At 45.7% G+C, this 22,721-nt stretch overlaps 1 protein-coding gene across 1 annotated transcript; it reads right to left on the minus strand.

Moving 5' to 3' along the window:
* Positions 1-388: 388 nt before the first annotated feature.
* On the minus strand, positions 389-2,369 carry LOC140393359 (gamma-crystallin S-1-like). The gene is made up of 3 exons (XM_072479743.1): positions 2,254-2,369; positions 1,928-2,170; positions 389-738 (listed from the first exon to the last, which is right to left on the minus strand). The coding sequence occupies exons 1-3, from the start codon at positions 2,260-2,262 to the stop codon at positions 463-465; spliced, it is 528 nt and encodes a 175-aa protein (XP_072335844.1). The 5' UTR covers positions 2,263-2,369; the 3' UTR covers positions 389-462.
* Between the last annotated feature and the right edge of the window lie 20,352 nt (positions 2,370-22,721).

Here is a 22,721-nt window from a genome sequence, read left to right on the forward strand (position 1 = left end):
ATCCTAGACCAGTCAGAGGCAAACGTAGCAAGATGCCCAAGAGCAGGCACTTCCTCTCTCCTGGTGACTCCTGTAAAAGGAGTTCAATTCCGAGAATAAATGGAATAAACACTGCTAGAATGTTGATGAAACCTTGACAAAATGCCCCAGAAATTCTGAAATAAAAGCAGAAGATTCTGGAAATACTCAGCATGGTATTTTTTACATAAAATATGGTGGGACCTGCCTATTTACATATCTGTCTGAATGCATATGTGACATTTTAAAAGAATCTGTTGCTATTTTTGTATTTTCAATGTTGGGGTTAAAATTTATTTCTCCTGATCGTCAGATTTTTAAATAACTGTAATTGCAGAGCCAAAGAAACACACTCCAGAAAAAAAGGAAATTAGTTCTGATAATAGCACATTTATTATGTTTCAGAATATTTCAGCATGACAAAATCCAGGTTTCAAAAAGCAATTAGAAATCTCTCATGCGTCTGAAAGATCCGATAGTTGAGTTGTCGCCGCCCCAGTCACTGTATCTCCTGTATTCACCGGGTCTCATGAAGTACTGTCGGCCTCTGTAGTTGGGATGTTCATAGAAGATCCAGTAACCATCCATCACATGGCAGGAGTGGATGTCACGGTAACGGAAACGATCATAGACAGATGGGCAGTCATCCATGGATTCCATCATCTGTCCTCCAAAGTCAGGCCTCTCGTAAATCTTCATTCTGTAGTTTCCACCTCGGTACTGTAATAGAGATAAATTAAACATTTAGGAGGCATGTATAAATGCATCTGCACAACAGTCAAGAAAATTATTGCCAAGTGTCTTTTTTTATATGAGTAATATTGTCAGGGAACCCATTAGCAATTTTGATGAAAATTCTTCAGCTAAATAAATAGCCTTTTTGTCTATTTCTAGCATTTTATGTTTGGCCATCGGCTATCCAGTAAACAAAATTTAATAATTTGATCAGTACTAAGGTTAGGACTGCTAAAAAAAATGAAAACTTTTGGATTGAAGTTCCTCTCCAGAATCCTGGGAAATGAAAATCTGAATCCAGCCTCTGAAGACGCACTTTGCATTTAACAGAACACAAGAACAAAAATGGGCCATTTTGCCCCGGGAGTCCTTTCTGATACCCCATGAGATTATGGCTAAACTTGACCTAAATCCATACACTTGCCAAGAGAGTTACCATGGCCAGATCTTGGATGCATCAACTGGGAGAGGAATGGAAGGAAGTCTGCGGATTATTTCTCTGCCATGCTTCCTTGTGACTCACTCAACAAATAGCACCAACCGTATCGGTGAACGCGTTAATTGGCAGAACAAATTGGGCTGGTGTAGCTCAGTGTGCTAGACAGCTGGTTTGTAATGCAGAACAAGGCCACAGCACGGGCTCCATTCCCGCACCAGCTGAGAATTCTGAATTCTCACAGTAACTTCATTACAGTGTTAATGTAAGTCTACTTGTGACAATAAAAATAGTTTTAAAAAGGGTCTGATTTCCAGTGCCTGATTTATTATGAGTGCTCAGGCACTCTTATTTGTTCTGTTGTTAAACATATTTCTCTGGGTGCTTGCTCATAGATTGTCCTGATTGGTCTCTGTAATCTGTGGAAGATTAATGGAAATCTACCGCTGCCCTCTGGCAAGGTGTATCCAACAGTTTCATCAATTTTCAGGAAAGTTACAGGGATCAGTCAGTACAGCCCTGAAGAAAATCCTGAATGTTACAGTGTGGGCCAACAATTGCAGTTTACAACTTACATTTCAACTTAAAATTATTAAGGAAATCCATCAAAGGAAAGAGAGAATGACGAACATTTGTAATTTTTTGATTTATTAAATAAATAGATCACCAGGCCAATAAAAATATTAATCAGTTGATGAGTTAATCAACACCTATCGGAATTGTGCATTTATTACTTACGTGTGGGTAGGAGCGACATGACCTGATGTTGTCATTGAATCCCATCCAGCGCTGGTAGTCAGGATATTCTCCCCTGCTCAGAACATACTGGTATCCCATGTAATTGGGTCTCTCATACATCACCCACCAGTCACTCTCAACACGGATGGAGTTACAGCGGCTGAAGTAAGGGGACAGGTCAGTACAGTCGCTACTGCACTCATAGTGCCGACCCTGGAAGTTCCTGTCCTCGTAAAAGATGACCTGTGAGGAAAGAAGATGAAATGAAATATTTGTATTTTCCAACCAATTATTGACAAGGTGAAAAATATGAGAGTTAACCTTACCTTTCCCATTTTGAGCTCACAGTTGGAAAGCAAGAGACTGACACATTATTGCTCTGAGTGCTCAGTATTTATATGTTTGAGAGGCCATTGCAGAGGTGACCTTTGTTATTTCAAACAATCTCAGGCACACATCATCAAAAACAGACCGAGAATTGAAATGTGTCACAGAATACACCATTATTCAGAGCAGTAGATTGCGATTGGTTCATCACGTTATGCTTTCATGTCATTTTGATTGTCCTGTAGTTAAAAAGAGAAACAGAGTATGAGAGACTAGAGCTATTCTCAAAGTGGAACAGTAAAAACTTTCAACTGTGAACTCTGCTGTGCTGTCATAAACTGGACATTGTTGTTTTGTTTGATTTATTTTGCTTACAGGTACAAAATAGATGCATACGAATTGGGAGCACGAGTAGGCCCCTTGACCCCTCCAGCCTGCTCCGCCATTCAATAAGATCATGATTGATCTGATTGTATACGCAACCTACATCCATGCCCACCCACCTGCTTATCAAGAAACTATCTATCTCTATCTTAAAAACATTCTTGGGTCTGTTTCCACTGCCTTTTCAAAAATGGAGTTCCAAAGTCTATGACTCTCTGAAAGAAATCATTTCCCCTCATCTCTGTCCAAAATGAGCGATTCCTTATTTTCAAACAGTGGTCCTTAGTTCTAGGTACTCCAGCAAGAGGAAACATCCTCTCCTCATCCACCCTGTCCAGAATCTACAGAATCTTTTATGTTTCAATCAATCAAGTCACCTCTTACTCTTCAACACTCCAGCCATTTTAGCCTAGCCTGTCCAACCTTTCCTCATTAGACAACCTGCCTGCTGTAGAGCAGATTATTACACAAAATAATCTCGGGAGACCCAGGTACAGAACAATAATTTATTAGCCAATGCATTAGCAGGGCACAACCTCAGAGAAGGATCTCCGGAGCTGAATCTAGCCAACTGAGAAATCATGTAATATGTATACATTGTAGGTCATTAGGACAGAGGCGTTATTTACATTTGTAGGCAGAGACATTATTTACATTTGAACAGTGTATGTGTCAAGCTTTATGTGAAACAAGTTTCAGGTGTTCGCCCAAGTAGAGTGAGTATTTTCTCCCCTTATCTTTCTATGGCTCTTTCCCTTAACTCTTCTCTTGATGCACGGGCTATTGGTTCTGTTTGCATCCTTAAGTCTTAGAAAATCAAGTTAGACTGAAAAACATGCTATTCAGGGCCTCGCAGGTTGCTTGGAAAAGCAAGTTTTCTATAGTCACTAAAATCCTGTTGGACTGGAAAACATTATTGAGAGTCTCACGGGTGGCTTTTATCACTACGTAAGCATTCTGCTAGCACCGTTTGTGTCTTTTGCCCATTGTGGAATTTTCCTCTATTGTTATATATTGTATAATACACTATATAAGTTCAAAAACTCCCTACGATCCCTTATTTGCCTTAATAAATTGTTGTAATTAAACCATATTCATTAGTTCCTCTCTTACACCGCCTAACCCAAGTGTTAGTTTTGTAAACCTTCTCTGAATTGCTTCCAACAGATTTACATTCTTCCTGAAATAAGGAGACCAATACTGTACACAGTGCTCCAAATGTGGTCTCACCAACGCCCTGTGTAACTTTCCACTTGTATTCAATTCCTCTCTCAATAAATGGCAATATTCTATTGGTTTTCCTAATTACTTGCTGTACCTACATACTAACGTTTTGCAATTCACGCATTACGATGTCCAGATCCCCTGCATCTCAGAACTCTGCAATCTCTCAGCATTAAAATAATATACTCTGTGCTGTTCTTTGTGATTCTTGTTCTCAGGATGAATGTTGTAGTGTTCACAAAGACCACAAAGCTAAGTTCATAAACAAAGCTAACATTTATTCACACTACTTAAATTAAGTTTGACCACTTACTCCTAAAGTAAACAATAGACTATTCTATAATCTATACTCAACTACACTCGTCTCAACACTCTAATACTGTACTGCACTCTCTATCACTGCTCTCTCTAGCTCTCCTCTCCAGCTCTCTACCAGAGATCTGTGAGTCACTGCTTTATATACTTCTGTAATTAGCTCCATCCAGTGGTTATCTACATTATTCCATTAACCCTTTGTCATCTGTACATTTCCTATAATGTCACATGCTCCTTTTTCAATTTTTCCTGCCAAAATGGGCAATTTCTCACTTTCCCACATTATATTCCATTTGCCACCCCATTGCCCAGTTACTTAACCTATCTATGTCCCTTTGTAGCCTCCTTATGTCCTCTTCACAACTTATTCTGCAGGGACTATTCAGCCACTGCAGAACCCACCTCCTCCGAGTGGAAGCAAATCATCCTCGATGCTGAGGGACTGCCCAATACTATCATTTTTTTTATGGATGGCGGGTCCTCCACTTGGAATAGTTTTCTCATTAGAATGTATCTATTCTGTGTATTCTGAAATATCCTCTTAACTGTCTGCCATTGCATCTCTATTGCCCTAATTTGCCAATTCTTTTTAGCTAACTTTGCTTTCACGCCCTCATACTTGGCATTATTTAAGTTTAAAATACTAGCCTTCGACTCATTCATCTCTCCCGCAAACTAAATGTAAAATTCCATCTTATTATGATCACTGCTACCCAACGTGATAGGATTAATTTTCAATTAATTAATTAATTAATCCTATCACGTTACTCAATACCTGGTCTTGTCCAGCCTGATCTCCGGTTGGTTCCGGAACATGCCATTCTAAGAAACTACCCTGAAAACCTTCTATGATTTCCTCACATCAGCTGCCTTTGCCCATTTGATTTTATCAGTCCACATACAGATTAAAGTCGCCCTTGAGTATTGCTATAACTTTCTGAGAAGCTCCCGTTACTTCTGCCTTTATACCCTGTCCCACTGTATGGTTAAGGTTAGGGAACCTGTACATCATTCCAACAATTGTCTTTATCATCTCTATCCAAACTGTTTCCACACCCTGGTTTCCTGACTTTAGATCATCCCTCTCTAATGGACTCATTCCATCATTAATTAGCAGAGCCACCCCTCCAACTTTTCCTCACCACCTGCCCTTCCTAAATGTCACATATCCTTCAATATTCAGTTCCTAATATATGTCATCCTGCAGCCAAGACTCTGTAATATAGAGTCAAAGAGGTTTACAGCATGAAAACAGGCCCTTCAGCCCAATTTGTCCATGCCACCCAGATTTTATCATTAAGTTTGTCCCAATTGCCCGTAATGGATCTGTGAGATCGTACTTACTTATTTCTTTTAGTGCTATCATTTCATCTGTTTTGTTTCCAATGCTACGTGCATTCAGATACACAGCCTTTAGTTCCGTCCTTTTATTATTTTTGTAACTTCCAGCTTTATCTGCTGATTTAGACTTAGATTTTTACTCCCTGTAATCTCTGTACATAAGGACTAGTGGCGAGGAGCGAATACGAGAAAAGGCTAGATTAGGGAAAAGGACCAGAATGGAAGTGTGTGATGCAGGAAACATTAAGTCGGCGTGGTGGGCCAGAGGGGAAGGGAGACAGCGTGTGCAGGGGACATGCTTAAGAGACTGTGTGAGGAATGAGGCCACACTGTCTGAGCCATGTTAGAGGTCTCTGCATGGTCCATATGTCTTGGTCCCAGTTTTGGGCAAGGGAAAGCCTCCCTTGGCAGTGAAGGGTATGCACAGAATTGTGTGTAGGGTGTGGTCAGTCAACTAAGGCATTTAGTTCTGGGGGTTTGAGGCAAGGTACTGGGATGCAGAGGAAACAGTCACATTCAGGGGAGGCGTTTGGATCCAGTAAGTCAGTAAGTGGAGGGATATCAGATTATCTCACATTGGGGACCTCTGAAAGTAACACTGAAGGTGGCCTCGAGAAGGGCAGGGGTCAGATCAACAAAGGGACCTCAACATTGAAGGGAACAGGGGAGAACTCGAAAATCCACGAACCAGACTGAGGTCCAGGTCAACTGGGGCTCATGTTTACAGGAGGGAATGGAATTAAGAGGAGGTGATTGTGGAGGAGGATGGGAGATACTTGATGGGTGACAAGGGAAGGGTGGAAAGTGCTGGCCGCACTAATAAATGTTAACACCATCTTTGTTTTTACTGAGTAATGACAAAGTTGGAAAAACGAGCATGAAGAAAATGATATGGAAGCGAGTGGGAGGAGTTCAGGTATACTCTTTTGGTCAAGTGAAAGGGAACCCTATTAGTTATTTGCTCAAGCCATGAAGAACAAGGCCTAGCTGAATACCGGTGTCGTGAATCAAATGCCCATTGAAGAAGCATTGCTCATGGACTAATGGTGGGCATTCATGTGAGAATCTATTAAGATTTGGAACCACATTAGATTTGGTGTGATTGGCCATTTGTTCCTGACTGAGGGATGTAAAAAGGGATGGAGGCTAAATCATTCAAGGGCCATGGTTGTTGCACAGAAGCAACATGCTCACACCAAGTCTCAATATTCCCAGTTAATGGCGCAATCCTAAACTCATGACATTATTACAGGGCTGCAGATTCTATCGTGAATGTCTAGGCTCATTGAGGCAAGCTGACAATTGGCTGAAGGAGGGTTCTCGCACATGCTGTATTTGCCCCGATCAAGACCCTCCCTGTGAATGCAGTTATTTCTGAAGGGGAAGATCAGCTACCTGTGGTCATCCAGGATGTGTTAAGGTCCTTCCTGTTTGTTCCTGTTTATTCCCTTATTTCCCTTTTCATTTCTGCTGTTACATTTTTAATCAATGGATGTTTAATGGGTCTGTGATCTTATGGCAAAGCCGGCTGCACCTTTAATTCAAACAGGAAGATCCAGAAGGCCGTGCTGTTTTAGACTGATATCAGTGTTGAATCAGATTGATTGATGTGGCTGGCAGCCAATGAATGGGCCTAGGGGACAGTGGTCTACCCGGTAACAGGTGGTGGTGATTGCATATTATCCTTTTGGAATGTTTCACAGGGTCACAAGGCTTGTGTTTCATTTCACTTTTGGTTCTGCAGGCTGGATGGAAGAATCTAACCAACAGGTATATTCAGTTAATTCTCAAGAAAAGGCCAGTGTGAGAACCATCTCTCTCTTCAGAAATGGCTGATGCAGGCCATGACCAGAATCTGATAAGTCTCTCTCCAGAACAGGCTAAGTAATGCTCTCCTGGGAAAGCTGTGAATAAAATATTGCTAACTACAAGGAAGATCATTATGGGCTGTAGGTTAGGCGCATTAAACCACACTCATACTGAGAAGAGAGTGCACTGAAGAACTCATCATCCGAAGAAAAGACCCTCCTCTTTTGACTTTTATCCTGATTATTTTTTCAACCTTTTCCTTCTCCTCTGTGTTTGTCTGCTTTGTGTGTGTGTGCAAAGTGTGGGGTAGTTAATAGGGTGTTAGAAGTTAAAATACATTCAATCAAATGTATTCACTGCATATTACATATTTGTTCTAGTTATAAATAAACAGTAATTGCGTTTACACTTACAAACCTAGTGACTGTAATTATTGGACATAGTGTCAATGGGGCCTTTTTTAAAGATTTATCAGTTAATTCACTTGTGTTGTGACTCTGGAGCAGGTGGGGCTTGAATTGACTGCGCACTTGCCCAGGGTGTTGTAACAGATGCATTTTGCCCGCAGGTGAGGGTCTGGGGACACCATGTGTAGATGGAAGACAGGGCAAGGGCTTTTCACTGGCTTCCTGGCTTGGAGGTGGAGGAAACCAGTCCAGGGAATGTATTCGTTGACCGACACAAAGGAGGTTGGATAATGCAGGCTGCAGCAGAAGAAGGGTCCATCACTGATTAGCACAGTCCAGGAGGAGGGGTGGCCTGAGCAGCAAGGCGAAGTCGGACCCTAAGAAGTCCAAGCTGCTTCTGAAGAGCAACAAATTCAATGAATACCAGTGGCACGGAAGGCGCTGTTCATTTATGGAGATGAGTACAAAACAATGTTGCATGTACCTTTGCTTGTCCAGGGATGTTGTACCTCACATTTGTCACATTCTCCATGAAGAACAGATGTAATAAGGACTTGGGCGGTAACTCATGCTGGTTGTTTTGAAGATAACTGCCTCACCTGAACTTTATTTCCACTGGAGACTTTTGCGGAATCTTACAATCAACGACAAATAAATGCAGGAGGTGCAAAGGTACCTGCAACATTGTTTTGTATTCATCCCCATAAATGAGCAGTGTCTTCCGGGCCACTGGTATTCATTGTCTTTAATGTACACATCATCTCATTGCGGTTCGGATTTGGTACTGAGGTTGCCACAACCAATGCTGAAATCATCTTCCGAGTCGCAGTCTTCAAGGACCATATCAAGGACCACTTTTTGTGTCGGAGCTGTCATTGTGCTCGCTATGTCCAAGGAAGAAATTAACACCTGAGCCGTAGTCTTCAAGGACTAAATCATCTCTTAGGGTGGTGCTAACTGCTTGTCGCAGGGTTCTGTGGAGGTTACTTTCAGCTACTGGTCAAAGTTCAGGCATTGTGCTGTCGTTCCAGGTGAAAGAATTGTGTTTTCTGGCTTTAAATTTTTTTTTCACTATTTTCGGGCATTTCCCCTTTAAGTGGGCATGGTCTGGGGCCTCTGATGTCATGACGCTTGTGAGGTAGAGTGTAGGAATGGATTGCGCATGCGCAGATCGCTTTTCCTTTACTGTGCGCCCTTTTCTCAACTGCGCATGTGCGAAACACTGTTTTGCCAGTTCGCGTCTTCTGGGGAACTGCACATGTGCGACTCCTTTCTCAAGATGGCTGCCAATCAAAATTGCCGTTTGCTGCAGTTGCACGTCTACCTTTGCCTCGTGGTGAGTATAGGTGCCAGTTTTACCGATTTCTTCTGTTGTGTTTACCTCGCAGTAGTTTTCAAACTTGTCCAGGACTGTCTGGAAGTCTCTCTTGTCTTGCCCTTTGGAGTACTTGAAGGAGTTGAAGATTTCTGCTGTACTTTCACCCGCAAGGGTGAGTAGAAGCTTTATCTTCTCAGTATCGGCCACGCCATCTAGGTCGGATGCTGCCATGTAAATCTCAAATCTCTGCTTGAATGCACGCCAGTTGGCACTGAAATTGCCATAGTACCTGAGCTGCTGAGGAACCGGAATCTCGATCATCTTGCATGGGTGCTGTTGCTGGTAGTTATGGATCTCGCTCAGTTGAACTATATAGATTCAACAGGCACTCACTGGTACCATGTTGTGTTATGCTTCTTCATGTAGCATAAGCTGCTTCCTTGATGTATGCTCTGACAAAGGAAGGTTCAGACTTGGAAATAGGTTTAAACACATTTATTGAACAGTTAACAATTCTCCTACTTGAGTTCGACTCTCCTGCTAATCTTGCTATAGTAACTCAGTCTAACTAATCAGTCTGCTCTAAGCCATGTGGTGGGTGTGATGCTTCTGATCTGCCCCTGTCCTTCTCTCTAAGTGTCGCCTGTGGAAAGAGACCGAGCATGTGTGCCCTGTCCTTTTATATGGGTTGCCCCCTTGTGGTAGTGTCACCTCTGGGTGTCTTGACTGCCCATTGGTTGTGTCGTATTCTATGTGTTCATTAGCTGTATGTGTGCATGTCATGATGTCTCTGGTGCTCCCTCTAGTGTTTATTTAGTCTTGGTGTATTTACATTAACCCCTTGTGTATTTGCAGTGATGCATATCACCACAAGGTGTTTGAAGGGGAAATGAGGAATTTCTTTTAAACACGCCTGGATTTTGGCCTGATGGGGAATGAAGGAGACTCACCTTTGATCGCAAAGTCAGTCTCACTGAGAGAGCAACTGATCTCAGAAAGTGTGCGGAGAGTGGTTCCCTGTTTAAAATATACATCAAACCCCTTATGTAAACACAGCATAACTTTAAACATAGATCTGATTAACGAGGTTAAGATTCAACAGAGATCAACGAGATTAGCTGTTGCTGAAATTGAACCAACACGGACAACATTAATGGTAACAGATATTCAAGATTAATTGACAATGGTAACAGTGGAAGACAGTAAACATGCATCCGATTCAGAATGATAACCCTGAAGTCAGTCTCTGGATGTGAGCTCTACTTAAACAGATGCATTTACCCCCTGAATGGTGTTGTGTTGGGTGATCTGCTACACAGACGAACCAACACGGTTGCGGATGGTACAACTGTTTTATTACTAACATATATTTATAATGGTAAACTGGTTATTGTGATTCGATCATAACCCTTGAATCTGTGGACCTATTCCTAATACTATCTTGGAGTGGCGCTCAGCACATGGTGGATGTCTGAGTGGCTTGTTGTGAGCTCTGTGCCCTGAGCTGTCTCCTGCTGGAATGCCCGGGAAGTGTCGTGTTCCCGGTTTTATAGTGTGTATGCTCTTGCCTGTGATTGGCTGTGGTGTTGTGTGTGTATTGATTGGTCCGTTGATCTGTCCATTAGTATGAATGTGTGTTTGCACCATGATGTTTACCTGAATATCATGACACCCCCCTGTTTTACAAGAACATGTGCCTATGTGGTTATAAATAGAGATGTGTACTGAGTGCAGCTGAATGTGTGTGTGTGCAATATCTACAGCATGTACATGGGGCTAAACTATATACAAGGGGCGATGTCAGGTGCGACATATCAAGGAGGTTGCACCATAAACAAAAGATGGGGAAATGTTGAACGACAAAACGAACTCCTGTAACGACAAGGAAAAATAGAAACATATTAACACAGTGGTATTATGCATCAGTGAGATCAATGTTCAAACAGGCTCATAAGTCCAGTCTAGTAGGTGGGCGACGAATTCGGGTTGACCGCCTCAAGGGTGGGTCAGGATCCACCGGCTGAGGAATGGGCCTGGCCACGGGCGACGACAGAATGGGCATGGTGGCAGGAAGCTCCACAAAGTCGATATCAGGAACAACAGGAGGGCGTGGTACCGGTGTACGTTCCCGTAGCGAGCGTGGAAGCAGGCGAAGAGCCCGGCGATTGCGCCTGCGAATGGAGCCATCAGGCATGCGAACCAGGAACGAGCGGGGAGCCACGCATCAGAGAACTTCGGCAGGTGCTGACCAGCCACCTTCTGGTAGGTGGATGCGGACGTCGTCTCCAGGCGCCAGGGCGGGAAGATCAGTTGCCCGTGTGTCATATGCCATCTTCTGGCGAACGCGCTGCTGTTACATCCTGTGCAGTACCGGAGCATGGTTGGTTGTGGGGACCAGAATGGATGGCACAGTGGTCCTGAGGGCGCGACCCATCAACAGCTGGGCTGGTGAGAGGCCAGTGGCTAGTGGGGCCGAGTGATAGGCCAGCAGGGCTAGGCAGAAATCTGATCCGGCAGCAGCAGCCTTGCAGAGGAGCAGCTTGACGATGTGAACGCCCTTCTCCACCTTTCCATTGGACTGGGGATGCAGAGGGCTGGATGTCACGTCTGTGAAGCCATACGAATCAGCAAAGGATGACCATTCCTGGCTGGCAAAACAGGGCCCATTGTCCGACATGACAGTCATCGGAATGCCGTGGCGAGCGAAGGTGTCTTTGCAAGCCCTTATGACAGCGGACGATGTCAAATCGTGCAGGCGTATGACCTCTGGATAGTTTGAAAAGTAATCAATGACGATTACATAGTCCCTGCCAAGCGCGTGAAAAAGGTCCACCCACACCTTCGCCCAGGGGGACGTTACCAGCTCATGGGGCTGAAGCATCTCAGGAGGTTGCGCCAGCTGAAACCGTTGGCAGTTGGGGCAGTTGAGCACCATATTGGCAATATCATCACCGATGCCCGGCCAGTATACCGCCTCTCGGGTCCTCCGTCTGCACTTCTCGACCCCCAGATGGCCTTCGTGTAGTTGGTCGAGGACCAGCTTGTGCATGCTGTGCGGAATCACAATCCGGTCCATCTTCAGAAGGACACCATCAATGATGGCCAAGCCGTCCCGGACATTGAAGAACTGCAGGCACTGTCCTTTGAGCCACCCTCCCGTCATGTGGCGCATTACACGTTGTAGAAGGGGGTCAGCCGCAGCGAATACGGGCCAGACTGGAGTCGTCAGCTGGCAGATTTGCCGATGTGAAGGCCATGTGCGCTTCGACCTGACAGACGAACCCCTCCGAGTCGGGCGGTGTGCTCACTGCTCTAGATAGGGCATCCGCAATGATAAGGTCCTTTCCCGGGGTGTAGACCAGTTGGAAGTCGTACCTCCTGAGTTTGAGTAGGATGCGCTGGAGGCGAGGGGTCATTTCGTTCAGGTCCTTATGTATAATGCTGACCAGGGGGCGATGGTCAGTCTCAACGGTAAACTGGGAGAGACCATACACGTAGTCATGGAACTTATCTATTCCGGTTTGCAAACCCAGGCACTCCTTTTCTATCATCGCGTAGCGCTGTTCTGTGGGGGTCATGGCCCGTGGGGCATAGGTGATCGGGGCCCATGACGCAGTGACATCCCACTGTAGGAGCACCGCCCCAATGCTGGACTGGCTGGCATCAGTCAAAATTTTAGTGTCACGAGATGTGTCGAAAAATGGCAATACCGGGGCTGTGGTGAGGTTAATATTGAGCTCCTCCCATTCCTTCTGGTGTGCGGGCAGCCACTGGAACTCCGTGGGCTTCTTGACTAGGTGGCGAAGAGCCGTCATGTGGGAGGCAAGGTTGGGAATTAAATTCCCCAGGAAGTTGACCATGCCTAGGAAGCGTAGCACTGCTTTCTTGTCTGCCGGCTGCGGCATGGCTGTGATGGCGCTCACCTTGTCTGCATCCGGACGGACCCCTGACCGGGATATGTGGTCCCCCAGAAACTTCAGCTCGGTTTGGCCGAAAGAACACTTGGCTCGGTTGAGGCGCAGGTTGTTTTCCCGTATCCGCGCAAAGACGCGCTGGAGACGATTGATGTGCTCCTGTGGTGTGGTGGACCAGATGATGACGTCGTCAAAGTAGACGCGCACCCCTTCGATGCCCTCCATCATCTGTTCCATGATCCTGTGAAAGACCTCGGATGCCGAGATGATGCCAAATGGCATTCTGTTGTAGCAGAACCTGCCGAAAGGAGTGTTGAATGCACAGCTTCCTGCTGGACTGGTCCAGTTGGATCTGCCAAAAACCCTTCGAGGCATCCAGTTTTGTAAAGATTTTAGCTCGGGCCATTTCGCTCGTGATCTCTTCCCGTTTGGGTTCCCTCATTATGTTGTTGTTGAGGTCTTTTGGATCAATGCAGATCCGGAGCTTGCCAGAGGGCTTCTTAACACACACCATGGAGCTGACCCATGGCGTGGGCTCTGTGACCCGGGATAACACCCCTTGGTCCTGGAGACCCTGCAGCTGCTGCTTGAGGTGGTCTTTGAGTGGCGCTGGGACCCTGTGAGGTGTGTGAATGATCGGGGTGGCGTCCGGTTTGAGTCGTATTCTGTAGGTATAGGGCAGTGTGCCCATGCCCTCGAATGCCTCCTGGTTGTGGGCGAGGAGCGATTGAAGCTGTGCCCTAAATTCTTCATCCAGGAAGTCTGATGTGCCTTCCGGAGACAGAGCGTGGACACGCTGCACGAGGTGGAGAACCTTGCATGCCTGTGCGCCTAGCAGGGAGTCCTTTGATGATCCGACTATTTTGAATGACAGTGTGGCCGTGTATGTGTTGTGTGTCACCTGGAGTTGGCAGAATCCCATGGCCGGGATAACGTTTCCATTGTAGTCGACCATCTTGCAACGGGATGGCCGAATTGGTGGTCTGACCTTCATGGCGTAGAAGTTTGACCATGCTATGAGGTTGGCGGAGGCGCCAGTGTCCAGACGGAATGTTATCGGTGATCGGTTGACCGTTAGGGTGGCACACCATTCATCACCCGGGTTGACATTGTTCACTTGCAACGGCTGGTGGGTCCTGCGTGGAGACATCCGGTTCCTATCAATGACCGCAACACGGAAGCCGTCCCGGTCGTCTGTGTCACTGGTCTGGCTATCCTCTGGGCACGACTTGTAGTAAGGAGGCTGAATGGTCCGCACGTCCCTGCGAGGTTGTCGGAATTGGGAAGCTTTGGCAGGTTGAACTGCTCGACAGCAGGCAGCGTAGTGGCCCATCTTGCCACAGCGGAGGCATTGTTGCTTTTTTGCTGGACATTGCCGCTTTAAATGTGCGGCTCCGCAGTTGCTGCACGTCGTGACGTCATGGCGTTTGTTGCGCCACCGCGCATGCGCAGTTTGGTCTTGCATCGAGCGCACCTGCGCATCACGTCCCTCTGCGTTGACGTCTTTTTTGGCGCGCACAAACGCGGGAAGCCGCGGAAAGCGCTCGAAATGGTTTTAGGGGGAAATGAAGGCCTAGAAATAGGTGTGTGAAGCACTGCAAGTTTCTGCAGAAAATAAATTGAAAGATAATTGATTTTTTTATTTTAAACTATTCGGTTGTAGGTGCAGGTGCTGACTAACCTGCTGATCAGCTGGTACAGAAACTGGAGTGGTTGCTGGAGGCTGCGTCAGTGGCAGTGACTATGAGTGATCCAGGAAGACAGAAAGTCCACGGCACCGGCCTCTTCATCAGCCTCATGTGGCCACACACTGTACTGCAGCCAAGATTCACCCAGGGAGAAAATGGGAAACAAGGATGAGATTGGATTGGATTTGTTTATTGTCACGTGTACCGAGGTACAGTGAAAAGTATTTTTCTGCGAGCAGCTCAACAGATCATTAAGTACATGGGAAGAAAATGGAAGAAAAGAAAATACATAATCGGGCAACACAAGGTATACAATGTAACTACATAAGCACCGGCATCGGATGAAGCACACAGGGTGTAGTGTTAATGAGGTCAGTCCATAAGAGGATCATTTAGGAGTCTGGTAACAGCGGGGAAGAAGCTGTTTTTGAGTCTGTTCGTGCGTGTTCTCAGACTTCTTTATCTCCTGCCCGATGGAAGAAGTTGGAAGAGTGAGTAAGCTGGGTGGGAGCGGTCTTTGATTATGCTGTATGCATTCTCCAGGCAGCAAGAGGTGTAAATAGAGTCAATGGATGGGAGGCAGGTTCGTGTGATGCACTGAGCGGTGTTCACGACTCTCTGAAGTTTTCAGGCGATCCTCAGCGATCATTTTTGCAGATTTCGGCGACCCATTACACTTCATTCCGCGACCCACCCGCGGGTCGCGACCCTCACTTTGAAAAACACTGGCCTTGAGAGCCAGTGGGATTCATCAGTTGAAAGGGATTTCACTCACTGAACGCAGATCATTTATGTGTGTGGTCAGTACCAGGGAGCCTCCACAACTCTTACATCCTGATGCATTTGCAGGTGCCACAGATCTTTAAGGGATCATGGTGCATTCAGGACTGGCTCCCGAGAACGAGAGATATTCCCAGAAACCTGGCTGAGAACATAGTACTGCTGAAGTGAGTTATAATGTCCCATATTTCACTGCCATGTGTCAGAGAACAAAGGTCGTTCAGGAACCTATATTTATGTTAAATATTTGAAATATGGTATGGTTTTAAGTGGGTTTAATTTAGTGTTTCTGTGTAGGGAAGGTTGGACCTATAGTTGGATTCATGTTAGAGAAGGGTCTTTGCATCTGGGAGATTTTTGTTTCAGATGGAACTATGCTTCTATTGTGCTTGGAGGAGTTGTGGCATGAAAAGTAAATAAGAACTTGGAGAGGTAGAAGTCGTTGCTTAGCAACCGGTGGGACCTTTAAGGTTGGAAGACTTTTTGAGTTTATTTGCAGTTGAAGATAAGAATAGGGGAGTGAACATTTCTCAGCTCTGTCAGAAGAAAATGGAGTGGCACAGTGGTTAGCTCTGCTGCCTCACAGCTATGACTGTCCTATGAAGGGAGATTAGGAAAAGTGGTCTTGTATTTTCTAGCATTTCGAAGAATCTTATTGAAACCTACAAAATGCTTAAAGGTGGACAGGGTAGGTGCAGATAAGATATTTCCCTGGGAGTTTAGAACTAGGGAACACGATTTCAAAATAAGGGAGAAGCCACTTAGGACCAAGATGAAAATAATTTGTTTTACTCAGAGGCTTGTGAATCTTTGGAACTCTCGACCCCAGAGGCTGTGGAAGTTCAATCAGTGACTACGTTTAAAGTAGAAAGTGACCAATTTCTAAATGTTAATGGTGTAAGGGGATATGTGAGGATAATGTGGGAAAAAGGCATTGAAGTGAATGATCAGCCATCATCATATTGAATGATGGAACATGCTCAATGGGCTTAATGGCGTAATCTTCTTATGTTCCCATGAATTCAGGTTTTTTTTTTTGGTTTGATGGTAATGTTGGAGGCTACAGATTTTGAAGAAATGCATTTCTCCTGCTATTAATGACCCACATCACCTCCTGATCCACAGTTTCAATCTACTAGATCGGTTCTGAGTTTATCCCCTTCAGTAAGGTGATAGTAGAACGCAACATAATAAGAGGATTTCCTCAGAGTCTGTTCTCTCTGAGGGTTATGCGATGGTCATTCTTGTGAATACACGATGGATTGGTGCGTAAAGGATAAGTAGGTCTTTCCCTTAAATGGGTTCTCTCACCACCTACAATTCCAGTCTAGAAAATATGTATTTTATGCTTACTGCAGGTGCTGCCATGTAACCAGGATAGAGGTCCTTCACCTATAGTCTGTGTCCGAGCAACCCTCAGTTTCTTTAAAAATGTTGCTCGGCATGGAGGAGTACTGATTCATCAGCTGAGGAAGATGGTCGGTGGCTGATTGGTATTGATAATAAATAAATAAAGTTTGCATTTACATCTCACCTTTCAAAATCACAGGATGTCTCCACTTCCTTACCTTGCAGGTCAGCTGTTCGGGAGAGAGAGGGAGCCAGGACCTTGGAAACAGCGCGGGAGTTTCAAAAAGCGCGGGAGCTGCGAGGCAGAGGGGGCAGTTTAAAAGGGCGCGCTGTGGGTGAGGTAAGTACTGCTTAACCACTTCCTTACCTTGCAGGTCAGCTGTTCGGGAGAGAGAGGGAGCCAGGACCTTGGAAACAGCGCGGGAGTTTCAAAAAGCGCGGGAGCTGCGAGGCAGAGGGGACAGTTTAAAAGGGCGCGCTGTGGGTGAGGTAAGTACTGCTTAACCACTTCCTTACCTTGCAGGTCAGCTGTACGGGAGAGAGAGGGAGCCAGGACCTTGGAAACAGCGCGGGAGTTTCAAAAAGCGCGGGAGCTGCGAGGCAGAGGGGACAGTTTAAAAGGGCGCGCTGTGGGTGAGGTAAGTACTGCTTAACCACTTCCTTACCTTGCAGGTCAGCTGTTCGGGAGAGAGATCAGTTTTGGGAGCAGGCCTATTGGCTGACTGTAAATCAGGAAGGATACAAAGGGTGTGGCTGAAGTGCCTATAGAAACAGAGTGCTGAAGGCAAACAGAGTGTATCTGAGTTTGGGTAAGGCTGAGTTCGGGTAAGAGGGGAGTGACAAAAGAAAAAAAAAATCAAATTAATTAAGTAAATTAATTAACTAGTTAAGGGAATTTGGTGCTCACCTGAAGGAGGTGCAGAGAAGCAGACCTGTGAGGGAGTCTCTGGAGCAATTGCATCACAGCCAGCAGGTAAGTGATTGGCTTGTAACTGGTAAGTGATTTCTCTCTCTTTGACTTTCTCTTAGCTGTGTAGTGTAGTCCAAATTTAACTTCAGGTTTAAGTCATGGCAGGAGAGCTCAGACCCGTGTCATGCTCCTCTTGTGAGATGTGGCAAGTCAGGGACCCTTCTGGTGTCCCTGACTCCTTCATCTGCAAGAAGTGTGTCCAACTGCAGCTCCTGTTAGACCGCTTGACGGCTCTGGAGCTGCGGATGGACTCACTTTGGAGCATCCGCGATGCTGAGGAAGTTGTGGAAAGCACATTCAGTGAGTTGGTCACACCGCAGATTAAAATTACTGAGGCAGATAGGGAAAGGGTGACCAACAGACAGAGGAAGAGTAGGAAGGCAGTGCAGGGATCCCCTGCGGTCATCTCCCTCCAAAACAGATTTACCGTTTTGGAAACTGTTGGGGGAGATGGCTCACCAGGGGAAGGTGGCATCAGCCAGGTTCATGGCACCGTGGCTGGCTCTGCTGCACAGAAGGGCGGGAAAAAGAGTGGCAGAGCTATAGTGATAGGGGATTCAATTGTAAGGGGAATAGACAGGCGTTTCTGCGGACGCAAACGAGAATCCAGGTTGGTATGTTGCCTCCCTGGTGCAAGGGTCAAGGATGTCTCGGAGCGGCTGCAGGGCATTCTGGAGGGGGAGGGTGAACAGCCAGCTGTCGTGGTGCATATAGGCACCAACGATATAGGTAAAAAACGGGATGAGGTCCTACAAGCTGAATTCAGGGAGTTAGGAGTTAAACTAAAAAGTAGGATCTCAAAGGTAGTAATCTCAGGATTGCTACCAGTGCCACGTGATAGTCAGAGTAGGAATGACAGGATAGCTAGGATGAATACGTGGCTTGAGAGATGGTGCAAGAGGGAGGGTTTCAAATTCCTGGGACATTGGGACCGATTCTGGGGGAGGTGGGACCTGTACAAATCGGACGGTCTGCATCTGGGTGGGACCGGAACCAATGTTCTCGGGGGGGTGTTTGCTAGTGCAGTTGGGGAGGGTTTAAACTAATGTGCCAGGGGGATGGGAACCGATGTAGGAAGTCAGTGGGGGCAGAAACAAAAGGCAGGAAGGGAGAGTGTGTAAAGCATGACCAGAGAAAGCAGGGCAGAGAGCAAGGAAGGTCTACATTAAACTGCATTTATTTCAATGCAAGGGGCCTGACGGGCAAAGCGGATGAACTCAGGGCATGGACGGGCACATGGGACTGGGATATTATAGCTATGACTGAAACATGGCTAAGGGAGGGGCAGGACTGGCAGCTCAATGTTCCGGGGTACAGATGCTATAGAAAGGATAGAACAGGAGGTAAGAGAGGAGGGGGAGTGGCGTTTTTGATTAGGGAGAACATCACGGCAGTACTTAGAGGGGATATATCCGAGGGTTCGCCCACTGAGTCTATATGGGTGGAACTGAAAAATAAGAAGGGAGAGATCACCTTGGTAGGACTGTACTACAGGCCCCCAAATAGTCAGCGGGAAATTGAGGAGCAAATATGTAAGGAGATTACAGATAGCTGCAAGAATAATAGGGTGGTAGTAGTAGGGGACTTTAACTTTCCCAACATTGACTGGGACAGCCATAGCATTAGGGGCTTGGATGGAGGGAAATTTGTTGAGTGTATTCAGGAGGAATTTCTCATTCAGTATGTGGATGGACCGACTAGAGAGGGGGCAAAACTTGACCTCGTCTTGGGAAATAAGGAAGGGCAAGTGATAGAAGTGCTAGTGAGGGATCACTTTGGGACAAGTGACCATAATTCCATTAGTTTTAAGATAGCTATGGAGAATGATAGGTCTGGCCCAAGAGTTAAAATTCTTAATTGGGGCAAGGCCAATTTTGATGGTATCAGACAGGAACTTGCAGAGGTAGATTGGGGGAGACTATTGGCAGACAAAGGGACGGCTGGTAAATGGGAGGCTTTTAAAAATGTGTTAACCAGGGTGCAGGGTAAGCACATTCCCTTTAGAGTGAAGGGCAAGGCTGGTAGAAGTAGGGAACCCTGGATGACTCGAGATATTGAGACTCTGGTCAAAAAGAAGAAGGAGGCATATGACGTACATAAGCAACTGGGATCAAGTAGATCCCTTGAAGAGTATAGAGATTGTCGAAATAGAGTTAAGAGGGAAATCAGGAGGGCAAAAAGGGGACATGAAATTGCTTTGGCAAATAATGCAAGGGAGAATCCAAAGAGATTCTACAGATACATAAAGGGGAAAAGAGTAACTAGGGACAGAGTAGGGCCTCTTAAGGATCAACAAGGGCATCTATGTGCAGAGCCACAAGAGTTGGGTGAGATCCTGAATGAATATTTCTCATCGGTATTCACGGTGGAGAAAGGCATGGATGTTAGGAAACTAAGGGAAATAAATAGTGATGTCTTGAGAAGTGTGCATATTACAGAGGAGGAGGTGCTGGAAGTCTTAAAGCGCATCAAGGTAGATAAATCCCCGGGACCTGATGAAATGTATCCCAGAATGTTGTGGGAGGCTAGGGAGGAAATTGCGGGTCCCCTAACCGAGATATTTGAATCATCGGCAGCCACAGGTGAGGTGCCTGAAGATTGGAGAGTGGCGAATGTTGTGCCCTTGTTTAAGAAGGGCAGCAGGGAAAAGCCTGGGAACTACAGACCGGTGAGCCTAACGTCTGTAGTAGGTAAGTTGCTAGAAGGTATTCTGAGAGACAGGATCTACAAGCATTTAGAGAGGCAAGGACTGATTCGGGGCAGTCAGCATGGCTTTGTGCGTGGAAAATCATGTCTCACAAATTTGATTGAGTTTTTTGAGGGAGTGACCAAGAAGGTAGATGAGGGCAGTGCAGTAGACGTTGTCTACATGGACTTTAGCAAAGCCTTTGACAAGGTACCGCATGGTAGGTTGTTGCAGAAGGTTAAAGCTCACGGGATCCAGGGTGAGGTTGCCAATTGGATTCAAAATTGGCTGGACGACAGAAGGCAGAGGGTGGTTGTAGAGGGTTGTTTTTCAAACTGGAGGCCTGTGACCAGTGGTGTGCCTCAGGGATCGGTGCTGGGTCCACTGTTATTTGTGATTTATATTAATGATTTGGATGAGAATTTAGGAGGCATGGTTAGTAAGTTTGCAGATGACACCAAGATTGGTGGCACAGTGGATAGTGAAGAAGGTTATCTAGGATTGCAACGGGATCTTGATCAATTAGGCCAGTGGGCCGACGAATGGCAGATGGAGTTTAATTTAGATAAATGTGAGGTGATGCATTTTGGCAGATCGAATCAGGCCAGGACCTACTCAGTTAATGGTATGGCGTTGGGGAGAGTTATAGAACAAAGAGATCTAGGAGTACAGGTTCATAGCTCCTTGAAGGTGGAGTCGCAGGTGGACAGGGCGGTGAAGAAGGCATTCGGCATGCTTGGTTTCATTGGTCAGAACATTGAATATAGGAGTTGGGACGTCTTGTTGAAGTTGTACAAGACATTGGTACGGCCACACTTGGAATACTGTGTGCAGTTCTGGTCACCCTATTATAGAAAGGATATTATTAAACTAGAAAGAGTGCAGAAAAGATTTACTAGGATGTTGCCGGGACTTGATGGTTTGAGTTATAAGGAGAGGCTGGATAGACTGGGACTTTTTTCCCTGGAGCGTAGGAGGCTTAGGGGTGATCTTATAGAGGTCTATAAAATAATGAGGGGCATAGATAAGGTAGATAGTCAACATCTTTTCCCAAAGGTAGGGGAGTCTAAAACTAGAGGGCATAGGTTTAAGGTGAGAGGGGAGAGATTCAGAAGGGCCCAGAGGGGCAATTTCTTCACTCAGAGGGTAGTGAGTGTCTGGAATGGGCTGCCAGAGGTAGTAGTAGAGGCGGGTACAATTGTGTCTTTCAAAAAGCATTTAGATGGTTACATGGGTAAGATGGGTATAGAGGGTTATGGGCCAAGTGCGGGCAACTGGGACTAGCTTAATGGTAAAAACTGGGCGGCATGGACTGGTTGGGCCGAAGGGCCTGTTTCCATGCTGTAAACTTCTATGATTCTATGATTCTAATATCCAAGTATTCTGATATGGAGTTGTGGATAGTGAGGAGGGCTGTTGTCGGCTGCAAAGAGACATAGATAGGATGCAAAGCTGGGCTGAGAAGTGGCAGATGGCATTTAACCCTGAAAAGTGTGATGTTGTCCATTTTGGAAGGACAAGTATGAATGCGGAATACAGGGTTAACGGTAGGGTTCTTGGTAATGTGGAGGAGCAGAGAGATCTTAGGGTCTATGTTCATAGATCTTTAAAAGTTGCCACTCAAGTGGATAGAGCTGTGAAGAAGGCCTATGGTGTGCTAGCGTTCATTAGCAGAGGGATTGAATTGAAGTGCCGTGAGGTGATGATACAGCTGTACAAAACCTTGGTAAGGCCACATTTGGAGTACTGTATGCAGTTCTGGTCGCCTCATTTTAGGAAGGATGTGGAAGCTTTGGAAAAGGTGCAAAGGAGATTTACCAGGATGTTGCCTGGAATGCAGAGTAGGTCTTACGAGGAAAGGTTGAGGTTGCTAGGCCTTTTCTCATAGAACGTTGAAGGATGAGGGAAGACTTGATCGAGGTTTATAAGATGATCAGGGGAATAGATAGAGTAGACAGCCAGAGACTTTTTCCACGGGTAGAACAAACTATTACAAGGGGACATAAATTTAAGGTGAATGGTGGAAGATATTGGGGGGATGTCAGAGGTAGGTTCTTTACCCAGAGAGTAGTGGGGGCCTGGAATGCACTGCCTGTGGAAGTAGTTGAGTCGGAAACATTAGGGACCTTCAAGCGGCTATTGGATAGGTACATGAATTATGGTAGAATGATGGGGTGTAGATTAATTTGTTCTTAATCTAGGACAAAGGTTCGGCACAACATTGTGGGCTGAAGGGCCTGTTCTGTGCTGCATTTTCTATTTCTATTTTCTATAAACAAAT

The sequence above is a fragment of the Scyliorhinus torazame genome, chromosome 2 (assembly GCF_047496885.1).
Source record: "Scyliorhinus torazame isolate Kashiwa2021f chromosome 2, sScyTor2.1, whole genome shotgun sequence".
Taxonomy (NCBI): Eukaryota; Metazoa; Chordata; class Chondrichthyes; order Carcharhiniformes; family Scyliorhinidae; genus Scyliorhinus; species Scyliorhinus torazame.